The sequence below is a fragment of the Carex rostrata genome, chromosome 2 (genome assembly GCF_964058835.1).
Source record: "Carex rostrata chromosome 2, lpCarRost1.2, whole genome shotgun sequence".
In the NCBI taxonomy this organism is placed as follows: domain Eukaryota; kingdom Viridiplantae; phylum Streptophyta; class Magnoliopsida; order Poales; family Cyperaceae; genus Carex; species Carex rostrata.
The window spans coordinates 2,027,852-2,044,013 of record NC_135919.1 but is presented as its reverse complement, the minus strand read 5'-3'; the positions used below and the strand labels follow the sequence as shown (position 1 = coordinate 2,044,013).

Below are 16,162 nucleotides of genomic sequence, written 5' to 3'. Positions count from 1 at the left end.
ATCATTCACCGCTCGATCTGTATTAAAATGCGTGCGCTCTACTTTAAAATCCGTGCGCTTCTGGTTTAATTTCCGTGGACACAGATCTTAATGTAGATCGGACAGTGTTAGAGCTCATTGGACCAAACGTAGGTGTGATGGCCATTTCTCGAAATAGTATCCTCTTCAATTTAGAAATTCATCTGAATAGAGTAGTTCCGATGCTCATCGGATCTACTTTGGTTCGATGGGTTCATTCACCGTTCGATCTGTGAGATGCGTGTGATCCACTTTAAAATCCGTGCATTTCTGGTTAAATTTCCGTGCGCACAGATCGTAATGCGTATCTGACGGTGTTAGAGGTCATTGGACCAAACGTAGGTGTAATGCCCATTTCTCGAAATCACCAACAGAATTATTAGAAAAGGATAAACAGTTTTAGCGGTCTATAGATTAATTCCAAATTTAAATTACTCTTAAGTCTCATATCTGATTTCAACAAATCGATCTGCCCCTCCGCCCAATTCAAATTTATTTATTTTTTTCCAAAATTTACATACAACCCTACTAAATTTTAAAAATCCTTTAAAATTTTGAAGTTACGCATTTACCCTTCAAAATTATAATGTCATATTTTTCCTTCTAAATTGCAGAAACTCACAAATTTATTCAATTTATTGTATTTTTTATTATAACTCATTTTAAATATATAAAGTCCCTTTTTACCATTTATTTGTGCCATGTGTCGTTCTGTATTTAAAAAAATAATAGACATAATTTTATCAAATTTCTAAAATTGATATTGTCATATTATTCTTTTAAAAATACAGAATAGAAAAAAAATATATGTTGGGTAAATATCCGTAAAAATCCAATATATTATTGAAATATAGGTTTGTGCTCGTCCTATATTTAATCAGTAGGGTTACCTTTTCCTTCAATATTAACTCAATCATTTAGAATCTATTCATCAAATAATTAGAAATATAAAACAAAAAACACTTTTTTAAGAAGTAGATCATATATACCTACTAATTGAAATATAGATTTGTTTTGATGTCTCTGTTTTGAATTTTCTATGCAAAAGACAAAAATAAAAGAGTGTAACTATGCAAGATAGGAGACCCCACTCAAAGACTTTATAAATAAAATGTTTTTCTTCTATTCATCTAGATCTTCAATAATAATGATACATTGTATTGAATTTTTGCATTATTACCCGGTAATTCTATTTTTTTTATTGTTGATCCTGTTGGGTTTTTGACGATTCAAACCCATTGATTTAGCTTAAGGTGCGAAAAGAGTAAAACAAAAATTTTTGCATCTACCTTAAGCTACGGATTAAATGAATCAGGAAGATCCATTTAATCCTATTTACAGATCTACTCCATAATTGATTTTCTAAAGCTTTAAATCTATTTATCAATTAAATAGATTAATATAACATGTTTATACCTTGTTTCCAAATCACTGTTGGAATGCAGACCGAGCGAGAAGAGCTACACCAGGGAAGGAATCGACTCAGAGTATCACATGTGTGATACCTCTATCGGTTATCCACCAGGACCAACCGGAGAGCAGTTTATTTCTTCTGCCAGAAATACCGTAAACCGCGGAATTCTGCAAAAACACTATTCACCAAAAAGGGACAGATTAAATATATTTAAGACTCCAAGTTATTCCGTTTCACTTAAAAGCAAAACAAGAAATACCGCAGAGTTTGCAAAAATATATTTTTCCGAATCTCGTAATAAACGAAACCGGGGAAGAGAGAAAAATCGATTAACGAAGTAATCAGATTAACACGTGAATTAGTAAGTTTTCTCTCTACCCTCACCCCTCTATTTATAGTGTTTTGAGGAGGTTCGCAAAAGACCGAAATACCCCTCAAAACAAATCTATTTACCAAAATACCTTGACACCTCATGCTTTAATATGTGAAATGACCAAAATACCCCTTCCACACTCTTCTCCATGTTTCTACACCCTAAGGTGTCATGCAAGGTGGCATAGGTGTGAAATGACCATTTTGCCCTTGGCCCATTAAGGCATGAATAGTAAAAGGCTTTGATTTTGGGCTTTTAATTTTAATTAAGGCTTTGATTATTTTTGGGCTTTGATTATTTTTGGGCTTTTAAACCCATAATTCAAATCCATAATTAACAAATTAAAATCCAAATCAAATATATATAATTGTCATATACAATTATATTTCTTTTCGGTTGTTGTTCGGTAACTTTTATACAACGTAACGTGTACGTTTATAAATTAACCGTTGTTTCTGCTTGTCATTCTAAATGACATTTATAATTTAATTATATCACGTATAATTAATTATAATCATCTTAATATTAATTATAATCAATTTATAATTAATCAGTAAGATTCTCCGAGTAGCTCCTATATGGTGTGACCTAATAGGATCTGTGTTATGTTGGTAAACAGAGTTAAAACTGTTTTAACTTCTATAATCATGAGTGGTATCTGGCAACACATCATGACCATCCAATTACACAGATGATGCTGTACCGTACAATATCACGATCCAGTAAACTATTTACTTGTGTCTGTTCTTCTGTCTCATAGCTATCAGATCAGTTTCAAGGTAGATATGTGTCATCCTTGCTAACTGAATCTTTTCTTGATCTTGAGTAGATTATCAAATATAATTACTCTTGTAATTATACCGCATGCAGATAATCTAACTCTACCAAGGGGCCCAGTGATGCTATAGCTCGTATAGAGATACGAGGGACAAATAGTATTCTTGGCAGACTATCACTTCCTCAGCTAAGCTATACATATGGAAATGCTACCGTAATGACTGCTTTTTACGGACAGCGGTGGATAACAATCACACATACACATTTCTCAGTGGGAACGATAAATACCTCATACTGTAGAACGTGACACTGAATGAAAACATAAATGACACGAACACAATTCTATTTAATGTCTCATCCGGGGTCTGTCAAATACCATGTTCCTAGAACATGTATCTATGTGATTAAAATGACATCTCGTATCAAGTGGTTTGTAAAACTTAACCATCTTTTAATCCACATACTAACCTTATAGCGGTAATTAGTGTTCCTTCTAATTACCTTGGTCAGTGACCTTTTAAGAGTATATATCATCTATATTATGGAGTTTCACAATTTCAGTCATGAACTCTGTCACACCCGAAATCCCGGGTCTGACAGCCTGCCGCGTATATTTATTAAGTGTCACATATACATAGACGCAAGGCAGTGGATCTTTTTATATGCATTACCAATATCCTCATCTACTGTATCCGTGTAATAGACCTGAAAAATAACCCATAGGGTGGGGGTGAGAATAAATTCTCAGTGCGAAATTTGCCTCAGTTTAGATTATTGGACTTGCAATCAAACTTCATATTCAAAAATGAAACCCAAACCATAACAGTTCAAACAGATATATTCATAAATAACAGAATGCCAATGCTAGACAACAATTAATCCAATTTGAATCACAGTTAACTGAATTTCCAAGATGAATTTCAAATACAACAGATATTTTGGCTTAACTCAATTCATTAGGGCTTGTAGCAATTACAGATGTTCTTTCGAGCTGGACCCTTTATCAAACCCACATCTGTAGGGTTATTGACACCTACAGATGGCCAACCGAGCTGGACCCTTTATCTGACACCCATCTGTAATCGCTTGGCTTAACCGTTTATTAAGGTCTGGTTCAAATCATATAAAGAAAATCCTCTTTGGAATCATTCCAATGTTCGTAATAGTCAATTGACTGTCCAAATGCATTAACACGTAGGAGAATGCCACCGAGCCACAGATGTTACACACTAGTCACCCACGATTCCAAATCACACATCATAACATAATCACCCTCCCTCGTCCCAACCGGTACTGGGAAACATTGAGGGCCGTTCACCTAAGGCCATTTAGGATCCTGGGAATCAAAGTCAGCATACAGCCCGACTTTGCAAATTCATTGGATCCAAGTGCTTAACTTCGTAAATCCATTCACATACATATCCAAATCGTAGTGACTTTCAATCAAATCAGATCATAATAGATCGACACAACCTACAACCATACCAGCATGCAAATCACTTAAGTCATATCAATTCGAGTTTAATTTGATTGGGCTATGCAAATGCTTTACACAATTAAATGATGCAATCAATGAGATTCAACATGACAAACGAATAACAGTTTAATTCCTGAAAATAAAGTATCAAACAAGTCCAAGAATCCCGCACCTTATTATGACGAGCGTACCGCTTAGTTACGGATCGGGCGTCTCGAAGTGTCCCGCAAGGTCTTGTTCGACCGAGTCTACGCCTATATTACATGTATACTTAATTTAAATCATTGTTCGACGATTTATCTGCTTCCTTGAGTGATATTATTTTCTTTATACTTTCCTCAACGAAATTCATATATTTTTGGTGTCAATTCTTTTTATTCCTCTTTATTACTTAACATTTATACAATCTCACATAAATTCATACATATGGTCATAACAAGCTATTTCAAAGCCTATCTACCAACATTTCAATTTAAGACCTCTTTACAATTATTTCAATTCACATATGGCCGACCATGTATATAAATTTCACCAATTTACACTTTGTCCCATTTGACGTATCAATTATTTTATTCCAATTCAATTTAATTAAAGGCCCATAATTTAGCAAAGGTTTAAGCCTCTAATTAACAATTCACAATTTACTCCAAGTCCATTTATAACATTTCTAAAGCATAGGCCGGCCATTAATTCAAAACCTCACATTTTCACATCTAGGCTCTTAATTTATATTACTCTACATAAGGCCTTATATTTTACAATTCAGACCCCTAAATATAATTAATTTGCAATATGGTCCCTGCCAGTTCAAAGACTGGTATACACACAAAAATTCAGCACAATACCAGTGGTATCACTGGGCCAGTACCGACTGGTACCAGCAGCACATACACAACAACAAGCACCACAAGTACCACATTCTCAACACAAACCAGCAAAACAGAACAGACCAGGCCAAGCAACAACAGAACCAGCAAAACAGAAACAAGCCACATGTCAAATCAGAATAGGCACACCAGAAATCAATAACACGGCTCAAGCCTCAAGTCAGCACCATTTACCGGGAAAATCAACAACCCGAGCAAAGGTGAAATTAACTACAATTCCCTTTACAAAATCATAACTACAATTCCCTTTACAAAATCCAACCAATTGATCAAGAGGCTTGATAATTTACCCAATTAGAGATAGCCCGGTATGGAGAGAGTAAAGGGGAAAGGGAAGTCGACACCGGAGCAACAACAACCCGAAATTAGCACGGCTCAGCACCAACCAAGCATCAGAACAGCACCAATCAAGCACCGAGACAGCAGCAATCAAGCACCGAGGCAGCACCAAGCCAACACCAGCACGGCACCAAGCCAACACCGAGGCAGCACCACGCCAATACCAGCACGGCACCAAGCAAGCACCAAGACAGCACCACGCCAACACCAAGACAGCACCAAACCAACACCAGCACAGTACCAAGAGAGCACCGGGACAGCACCAAGCCGAACCCTAATTTCTAGGGTTTCATGGGAGGGAAGGAGAAGCGGGAAAGAGTGAGAGGGGGTGGGGTTCTGGCGGGTCTGGTGGGTCGGACCGAGAAGGAAAGAGAGGAGAGAGTGGGGCGGCGGCGGCGGGCTGGCCGTTGCAGCGGCGGAAGGGGAAGGGGCGGAGCCCCTATTTTTTTTTGGCGTAGAAGAGAGGAAGGGAGAGGGGGCTGGGGCTCTCACGGACAGAGAGGAAGAGAGGAGAGAAAGGGGGCGGGTTTGGTGGGTTCGCCGGTGACGGGAGAGGGGAGGGGCTGAGCCCCCCTGGTTTTGGCGTACAAGAGAGGAGGGGACGGGGCTGGGGGGGGTTTCTATCACGGGTAGAGGGAGAGGAGGGAATGAGAGAAGGGAGAGGGGGTTGTATTAAATGGGGCTGCTTCAAGATCCGTGCTGGTTCAAGATCAAATGGTCCTAAAAATTCTGATTTTTAATATATGGTCTTAATCGGTTATTTTAAGACGTTCTATGTTACAAAAATTAGAATCAAGTCTCGTAAAATTTATCATATATTCGTTATAATATTTCAGGTGTTAAATTCTAAATTTCAGATTCGAATAATTTCGATATCAAATAATATCTCCATATATATATATTTATTTAATTAAACTTCCATAATTCATTAATAAACAAGATTTATAAATTTCATAATTTTTGTGTACAATTAATTCGTATTGTTATATGTTAATCTAGATTTCAACTAGGTCATTTACTTACACGAATCAATTTATTTCCTTTTCTAAATTCCATGAACTTGTAACAAATTTTTCTAAGTTATGAATTTACCGAATAGTTATAATTTACTATATAGTGCTATATTTTATTTTATTTCTAAATCTCTAAATTTTACTATACATAATTTCATACATTATTTATATTTCGAAATTTTAGTTTCATTTTAGTCGATCAGAAAATTTCTGAACGATCGTTAAGTTAATTAAACTTTTTATTTAAGCCAAATGATCGATTTAGCAATTTAATCGTGTTTTAAAATTTCAGAATGTAACAAACTCGAAATAATCCATAAATGCAATAATACTCAATGCAACAAAATGATATAAACATTCAATTCATGAACAAAACTTTATGATAATTTATCGTATTATTGACTTCTAGATTATTACACTAACAGATCCTTTATAGTTGTAAATCTGATATAAGTTTTATGAACTATAAAAAGATTAAGTCGGTGCATTACATTTGTTCACATTATATCAATTATTCATGTTTCATTATACAAAATTTAACTATGATTTAATTTGTTGTAAAATGTATACCTAATTCTCTGATAAAATACAACCGTAAATATTCAAATTAATCATTGAATTCATTTTATAACTTTTTCATCTTTAAAACTAATGAAATATGCATATTAATTATGTCCAAAATACCAATGGAATAGGAATAATTTTTTTTTGTTTTTTTGTTTTGGAAAAACAAGAACCGTTGATCTAGTTATTTTATATTCCATTAGTATTTTGAATGAAAAAGTCATAAACTGACTTAATTAAAAACATATAAAAAGTTGAACTATTACAAAGAGACAAATCAAATTTCAATAATTAATTCTTGACCAAAGACAAAATTTAATCATCTGTGATAAAATTTACCTTAGATTTTAAAAGTCGGTCTAGTCACGTTTATCATTGTGTAGGAAGTAGTAAGAGCATCTACATCCTTGATATTATTAGAGCTTTTAATCTAAGGTGACAATTTTTAATTCAGTTTCAGAGATATAAGAGATTTTTTTATTTAAAAATTATACATAAATTTCATACTGGTCAAATAATTGACTCAAATTATTTTTCCTCTTAATTTATTGCTAAAGCGGTTTAATAGAAATTTTAAAATTAATTTTAGAGTGTAAAAGTGTAAAAAATTTAGAGAGTTTAATTTTAACAGCCACCATCCATATCTTTTCATATTTAATTCAAGGGAACATATGCTTTTAGAAGATGATGAGGGATCAAGTTACAACAATTTTTGAGTTACAATAAGTTACAACAAGTATTTTTTATATTTTTAAAGTCCAAATCGTTAGATGTAATCTCTACAATAAAATGTGCTCGGAGACCAAATTTTACATTTTTTGAAATTTATTTACTATTTATTAAGATGGATACAAAATTCAATGATCTGAATTTGACTAGTTTTTGTACCCATTTTAATAAATAGTAAAAAAAATTCCAAAAAATATAAAATTTGGTCTCCGAGTACATTTTATTGTAGATATTACATTTAACAGTTTGGATCGACAATTTAAACTTTAAAAATGTAAAAAATATTTATTGTAACTCAAAAATTTGTTGTACCTTGATCCCTCCTCTTGGATAATAGGGTGTCGTTTGGTCACAGATTACAAACAATTGACATCCATAAATCTTATCATATTCATATGCCATCTCTATCTAGTCTCCTTTTCCGAAATTTAATTGCCTCCGCCATTGATTGGCAAATAAGAGTTGTTGGTCATTCAATTCTATATTATTGCTGCAAATATGCATATCAACAATTGATTAAAATGGCATCAACTCATCCTCTTCCTCTAAAAATCATAGAGTCATCCCGTGTGGCGCCACCTCCCGGCACTACACCGGAACACGCAATTCTCCCGTTCACCTATTTCGACGTCTTCTGGATAGTTGTACCTCCTGTCGAACGGCTCTTTTTCTATCCTTACCCTCACCCCACCACCCATTTCCTCTCCTCACTTCTTCCTTCTCTCAAATCTTCCCTCTCACTAGCACTCAAGACATACTATCCCTTAGCTGGCGGTTTTCGTCGAACTTCCAGCACTGATGACAAGCTCGAACATTACTATGTCGAGGGTGATGCAGTGTCATTCACTGTGGCAGAGTGTAACAACCAGTTTGAATTTGAACATCTCGCAAGCGACCATGAACGTGATCTTTTGCAACTTGATTGCTTAGTACCGGAATTACCTAAATCGGAGGAGTTGCAACCGCTTTTGGCCGTGCAGGTGACGGTCTTCCCTGACCAGGGTATAGTTATCGGGACATCCGTGCATCATATGGCATGCGATGGAACATCTTCCATGCAATTTATGCACACCTGGGCTGAAACATGTTTGTCGGGAGCCTCGGTATCTTCTCGAATCCCCATTTTTGATCGAACATTAATTTCCGATCCTTGTAATAATTACTCCTTTTTATACAATCAAGTCAAAAACATGTTTAAACCTGCTCTAAAAGGTGCCTCGCTGGCCAACAGACCTTCTGAGCTCGTTCTAGCCACATTTATACTAAAGCAAGAGCAAATCCAACAGCTCAAGCGACTAGTTTTGGCTAAGGCAGAGCAAACAAAGACCTCTTTCCATTGCTCAACAGTAGTCGTCGTGTTTGCTTATGTTTGGACCGGTTTTGTCCGATCAAAACGCATAGACAGCACCAAGAGAGTTTCCATTGGAATACCGGCTGATTTTAGAGCACGAATACAACCGCCTTTACCGATGGAGTACTTTGGGAATTGTGTCGGATCATGCATGGCCACAGCCAATGCCGCTGATTTACTTGAGGATGATGGCGTGATTGTGGCGGCTGAAGCTGTGGGCAATGCTGTTGATCAGTTAAGTGAAAGATTGAAAATGTTGCGAAATTGGTTGGTTGAATACGCAACATTAAGTCAAGTGCCGATTCTCAGCATAGCCGGGTCGCCAAAGTTTAAAGTTTATGACGTTGATTTCGGGCTAGGGAGGCCAACGAAGGTTGAAATTGTGTCGGTGGCGAAGACAGGTGCAATGTCAGTGGCGGAGAGCAGAGACGAGGAAGGAGGGGTGGAGATTGGCATTGCATTTCCCAAGGACGAAATGGATTGCTTCAACAAGTATTTCTTTGATGGTCTAAAACTTCTTTCAGAGTAAAAGTGCAATTTAATTAGCTTAAGTTTGTTAATTTTATTGTATGATAAATTTGTGTTGTTTTGTGGGCAATGAATAGGAATAGGTTTGATTTGGGAAAAGAATCAGGCAATAAGAAGAAAGAAGAAGTACAAGTTACTTTGGATAATTCATTAATGCACTTGATATAAAGCTCTTTGAAGGTTATACATGAACTTGCGCCTTCTTTTAATCTTTTGGTATCTTGAGTCTTACAGGACTGGATTTTATCAAAGGAGCAGAATTTTAGGTAAGGACTTTACATCTGATCATCTGACAGATGGGTCAATACAAATTAGGAAGTGGATTTTGGGTTAAAAATTTACAACGACCCAAGAAAATGTTAATCATTATTCACCATAATATATAAAAGGGGTAAAAGTTTCTTACATTGAAAATATAAAGCAGATCATATACAATTGAATAATAAAAAAATAGAATAAATTAAACATGCTAATCCACTAATTTAAATTGAATTATTTAGGATGCTCCAACTTCATTAAGAAGACGAGCACTGTGCACACGTACGGTGTAGCAGTTCATCTTTTATCTTATCAGTACACTTTTATATAAATACATTCCTCAGCCTCGTAAAAAACCCTATCATTTCCTTTCTTGATCAATTGCTCTATTGCGAGAATAACATTGCTCTCGTAATCGGGAGAAAGAGTGAGAAAGAAAGAGATGAACGGAAGCGGTTGAGTTGGTGGTGGCCGAGGAAGAGGTGGGGGGAGGTATAGTAACCCTTGCTTGAGGATGCACCAGCCTTGGACTTCTCTTGAGAAAATTGGTTATTTGTCACTTCAAAACTTTCAAATTTGAAAAACACTACTCCAAAGTTAGAAATCATCATAATACAACTCTAAACTTAGTTAATTTTTAATTTTGTCACTCCAAGTAATTAATAACTAAAATACCCTCCCATGAACTCTTCCTCTCCATCCGACTCTCTTCATGGCCATCATATACTAAAGTTTTAATAATAAGAACTACTACTAAGCTTAGTTTAATTGTACATGATCAGAGTCCTGATAATGTGCCCTTAAATTTGGTATCAGATAATGTAAATCTGCTAGCACAATGACAAAACTTGAGATTTTTCAACCTTCATATATATACAAAACAGTAAAATTTATTTGCTAGATCGATGCAAAAAAATTCCGATATAGTCTACCATATGACCAATTTCTGTTGGTTGTGTGAAAACCCAAAGGTACAGCCACATAGTAAATGAATAAAATAATCCATCTTAAGAAATTATTTTTATTTTAATGTACTTCTCTTTTAGAGAACTAGCATGAATCTCTCATATTTGGCTTGTATAACTTAAAAGTGTTTCAACTAGTATAGAAAGATAACCTTTGATTGTTCTTATTTTCCAGAAATTGCTAATTCCCTTTGAGATGAGAGGCAATCAGGGTGCCTACAACTTGGAGAAAAGGGTATTGCTTTTATGCTTTTCTATATTGCCCATGCTTTAAATTTTATGTTGTCTTCTATACTCTTATCTGTTTGTTTAATTGTGTGTGTTTCTTGTGTGTGTGTGGGGGGGGGGGGGGGGGGGGTGGTCAAGGAGGTTGCAAATAGTGGGTAAAGATAGAAATAAGATTGCAATGTTCTGAAATCAGAATTAGCCAGATAAATAATCATTTGTACATAGAAAGCATCCACAAATATTTTCGCAAATGTTCTATAATTAGAATTAGGCAGATGAACACCGTATTTACATGGAAAGCATGGGGAAAAAGATCAATCACCTTATTGAGTACCAAATTCTCAGCACTGTACTACTTGTACTACCTTCCTAGATATTTCCATATATTACAACTTAATTGCTAATTATTTTTTATTTGTTTGTACAGATATATGAGGCAGCAGTAAGGGGTCTAACGGCCCTCTTCTGGTCAAATTTCTGTTACCAGACCCGAGTGACCGTTTCTCTCTAAGACCAGGCTGTCTCTCTTTAAAACCTTTATCAAGTGGTGTTGTAGTGAGATCAGAAAGAGTTAATACTGCTATAGCAGGTGCCAGAGCTGCAGCCACTCAGTTTTCAAGGAATTATCAGGGCATCGCATCCACCGCATATAATGTTAGTGAAGAGAGTCCTGCTGTTGGCCCTTCTAGAGGTGGGTCTGGTGCCGCTACAGTTAGTGAACATGCTGAGACACAATTTTCTTGGAAGAATGCTAAAAGTGTGAACACTACTACAGTTGAGGTTGGTACCAGTACACAGGGTTCACAAGTTGTTGCCACACGGTTTTCTAGGAATACTGCTCATGTTATGGGTTCCACTGGAGGAGTAAGCACTAATGGAAGTCGTAAAAGGCTCAACTACTGCATTAGGAGGTACCAATAAGGTATATATTTCCTCTTCTTTGTTTTTTCATTTGTGTATCAGCCCTGAGGATTGGATTGGTTTTAGGATTCTATAATTAACATGCTGGTACCTATTACCCCTGTTGCCTGGGTTGTGCCTCTTCTGTACCAATTGCCCCTGTTGCCTGGGTTGTGCCTCTTCTGTACCAATTAGGATAAAGCAAGCTTTTGCCTTTTGTTTTTGTTATTGTTTCATTTCATACCTATCTACCGTCTGATTTACAATTTTGTGCGTATTTGCCTTGTTATGCCAGACATGTTTCGGCAAATTAATATTCAGCAAATTCTTGCCTTAAGTTACTGGTTTTCTAATCTAAATCTAATATTTCAAAATTATTAGGTTTTTGTTGCAGCACTCAGAGACATAAAGTTGAATAAAGTGTGTAGATAAGATATAAGATGAACTGCTGAAGAGCATAGGAAGTTTAATACACATCGTGTGCACAGTGCTTGCCTTCTCAGTTAAATTAGTGGATTGACATGTTTTAATCTGTTTTTATTAATCAGTTATATATATTTATTCTGCTTAGATTTTCAATGTAAGAAACTTTTACCTTCTTATTGTGGCGAATAATGATTAACAGTTTCTTTGGTCCTTGTAAATTTTATAATTTTTTTTTACCCTTTTACCTTGCATCTCAATTTACTGTCAAATTTTTGGGTTGTGAATATATATCCCTCCAATAAAGAGGTATTTCTTTCTGTGGGCTTGAACAGGACTAGTTTGCTTTAGCCATTGTATGTGCATTTAGCTGAGCTTGAATGTCACTGGTACCAGTTGACCAGCAGCATGATATGCTGATACTGGTATGGTACTATCAGGAATTCAGGTGCAGATTTGATCAAACCTTGAAGTGTCTGCGTAGATTATATAGTACAAATCCAGAGGCTGTATTGCGGTCCTGTCAATAGGACATTGTGCAGCTATCAATACTTCGCAATTTCGCATCAGCATATAAGTAGATCGGTTTCAACTATTTGAATTTGTCGTTTGAAATTAATTCGATAGGTTTTGAAGAAGTGCATTAAATGTCCAAAGTTGAATTTTTTTTTTTGCCTATTTCTTTTCCAAAATCAAACATATATATTACCCACAAAACAACACAAATGAATAGTTAATACAATCAAATGAATAAACTTAAGCTAATTAAATTGCACAATTACTCCGATAGGAGTTTTAAACCGTCAAAGAAATTCTTGTTGAAGCAATCCATTTCATCCTTAGGAAATGCAATGCCAATCTCCACCCCTCCTTCCTCGTTTCTGCTCTCCGCCACCGACATAGCACCTGTCTTCACCACCGACACAATTTCAACCTTTATTGGCCTCCCTAGTCCGAAATCAACGTCATAGACTTTAAACTTTGGCGACCCGGCTACGCTGAGGATCGGCACTCCACTAAATTTTGTGTATTCATCAACCAAATTCCTTAACATATTCAATGCTTCACTTAACTTATCAATGGCATTACCCACAGCTTCAGCCGCAACAATCACGCCATCATCCTCAATTAAATCAGCGGCATTGGCCGTGCCCATGCATGATAAGACACAATTTCCAAAGTACTCCATCGGTAAAGGCGGTTGTGCTCGTGCTCTATAATCAGCCGGTATTCCAATGCAAACTCTCTTGGTGCTGTCTATGCGTTTTGCACGAACAAAACAGGTCCAAACATAAGCAAACGTAACGACTATTGTCGAGCAACGAAAAGTGGTGTTTCTTTGCTCTGCCTTAGCCGAAACTAATTGCTTGAGCCTTTGGATTTGCTGTTGCTTTAGTGTGAATGTCGCTAGAACGAGCTCAGAAGGTTTGCTGGCCGGCGAAGCATCTTTCGGAGCAGATTTAATCATTTTTTGGAATTGATTGTAGAAAAAAGTGTAATGATCAGAAGGATCAGAAATTGATGTTCGATCGAAAACCGGGACTCGAGAAGTCACCGAGGCTCCCGACAAACATGTTTCAGCCCAGGTGTGCATAAATTGCATGGAGGATGTTCCATCGCACGCTGTATGATGCACCGATGTCCCGATAACTATACCTTGGTCGGGGAAGACCGTCACCTGCACGGTTAAAAGCGGTTGCAACTCCTCCGATTTAGGTAACTCAGGTACTAAGCAACGAAGTTGCGAAACATCACGTTCATGGTCACTTGCAAGATGTTCAAACGGGCCGTTACATTCTGCCACAGTGAACGACACGGCATCACCCTCGACATAGTAATGTTCAAGCTTGTTGTCGGTGTCGGGAGTTCGACGATAACCACCAGCTAATGGATAGTATGTCTTGAGTGCTAGTGAGAGGGAAGATTTGAGAGATGGAAGAAATGATGTGAGGAAATGTTTCGTGGTGTGCGGGTAAGGGTAAAAGAAGAGCCGTTCGACCGGAGGTAGAAATATCCAGAAGATGTCGAAATAGGTGAACGGGAGAATTGCGCGGTCCGGTGTAGTGCCCGGAGGTGGTGCCACACGGCATGACTCTATGGTTTTTAGAGGAAGAGGATGAGTTGATGCCATTTTTTTTATTAATGAATATCAATTGTGAATTGTGATGATGCAGCAATAATAAGGGAATGAACAACAATTATTATAGTAATAGGCTTCTGCTTGCCAATCAATGGTGTCGGTGAATTTCGGAGAAAGAAGGCTCGTTACGCTAGTGAGATTTAGAGGTTACTAGAGATGCCATGTGATAGACCATAATTTTTTAGTTATAAAAATCATTTAAAATAATTGGGATTATAGATGGATTGATATGAGATTTTAATTTCATAGAAAAGATCGAAAAGTGTTTTCTGTTTTTGTAGATAATTTTATGTGATATGTGGTGGATGATAATCTTAAATAAATTTGATTTTTTATATCAGTTAATCTCATAAAAAATAAATAAAAATGTTTCTCTAAATAATTTTTGTGACATCAGATGGGTGATATACTGAATCTTAAATAAAATTGAAATTTCTTTATCGGTTAATCTCATAGAAAAAATAAAAAAATATATATTTCTCTAAATAATTTTATGCGGCATCAGGTGAGTGATACAACGAATCTTAAACTTATTGGTTCCATGAAAATTGATGCAAATACCGATTATTTTTCGTTTTCTTTTATATATATTAGATCAAAAAATTATGTAATTTTATGTATTATTTTATATTATTTTTGTATAATTTCTATAAATAAAATTTCTGTGATAAAATTGATGATGTGTTTACTTGTGATATGGAAACAAAAGGAAACGGGAAAAGGGCAAAGGAGTATAAATGCTTTTTTTTACTAACAACAGTAATATCTAATCTAACCACAAACAAACGGTCCCCCATATTAGTATAAATTATATATCTTCTAGAAGCATGTAAATCTTATCTAATTGTATGTATGGATTAATCATTGATCTATAAATATCTTTGTATCTCCTAAATCGTGGCACATGACAATATTTAAATCTAATTGTGCTTACTTAACAGAAGAAAAAGCGAAAGTGAAGTTGACCTGCATTTTTTGTGAATATGAACATTATTCTGAACTTCTTTTTTTTCTTTCATGCTACCAAAAAAGAAACAATAACAAAAGTCGGCAAGTTTGTCATTCTCATTTTATTTTCCTATAAAATGGCAAATAATAAGTTTTAGTTTTTACCACATTAACTAGATATATGCTTCAAACCAGTGTTTTTATTTATTTTTTTAGAAAAAAAAACCAGTGTTGTAAAAAACGCCAGTTTAGTCCAACAAATTAGTCATCGACAGATATTAAATTGTTAAGGATTATCCGTTTTCATTTATACTTATAATTAGTTGGTCATTTTTGTTATTTTATTTTTTGAATTTATCTGTTATATATACTTATAATTTGTCTTGTCTTATTTGAGTTTTCTAATTGACAATTTCATAAAATTTTATTAATTTAAATAAACTTATTTGATAAGTTTGATGAGTTAAAATTGTCATTTTTTAATAATTACAAATAGATACACATAACTTTAATTAAAACGCAAAATTAGATACAAAATTCTGATTAATCGGCTACTTATCAATTAATTATGAGCACCGTTGTTTGTTTATTAAGACTGCTCCAAATAAGGGTTAAAACGATGTGGATAATATCAGATTCGTATTCGAAAACTTAGATGTGGATATCCAATATTTGAATATGCATGTGGATAAGAATACTGATATGGTTTTATGTTTCAATTATTCGTATCTAAATAGTAGATGCATACCATATATTTTAATATATATTATGAATAAGTTATGTTATTCACCATTATAATTAGATAAATATTTTGAACTTTAATATTTTTT

General features: G+C 35.3%; 2 protein-coding genes and 1 long non-coding RNA gene across 3 annotated transcripts; 2 read left to right on the top strand and 1 right to left on the bottom strand.

The window, feature by feature from the left end:
* The first annotated feature begins 8,082 nt into the window (after nucleotides 1-8,082).
* On the top strand, nucleotides 8,083-9,512 carry LOC144568386 (malonyl-coenzyme:anthocyanin 5-O-glucoside-6'''-O-malonyltransferase-like). Its single transcript, XM_078318728.1, has one exon. It carries the CDS (start codon nucleotides 8,113-8,115, stop codon nucleotides 9,469-9,471), a length of 1,359 nt encoding a protein of 452 aa, XP_078174854.1. The 5' UTR covers nucleotides 8,083-8,112; the 3' UTR covers nucleotides 9,472-9,512.
* Nucleotides 9,513-10,664: 1,152 nt separating this feature from the next.
* On the top strand, nucleotides 10,665-12,478 carry LOC144568457 (uncharacterized). The gene is made up of 4 exons (XR_013515664.1): nucleotides 10,665-10,699; nucleotides 10,869-10,928; nucleotides 11,349-11,843; nucleotides 12,203-12,478. It is a non-coding gene; the product is annotated as an uncharacterized LOC144568457 (long non-coding RNA).
* Nucleotides 12,479-12,972: 494 nt separating this feature from the next.
* LOC144568413 (malonyl-coenzyme:anthocyanin 5-O-glucoside-6'''-O-malonyltransferase-like) lies at nucleotides 12,973-14,419 on the bottom strand. Its single transcript, XM_078318762.1, has one exon. The coding sequence runs from the start codon at nucleotides 14,373-14,375 to the stop codon at nucleotides 13,023-13,025; it is 1,353 nt and encodes a 450-aa protein (XP_078174888.1). The 5' UTR covers nucleotides 14,376-14,419; the 3' UTR covers nucleotides 12,973-13,022.
* Nucleotides 14,420-16,162: the final 1,743 nt, after the last annotated feature.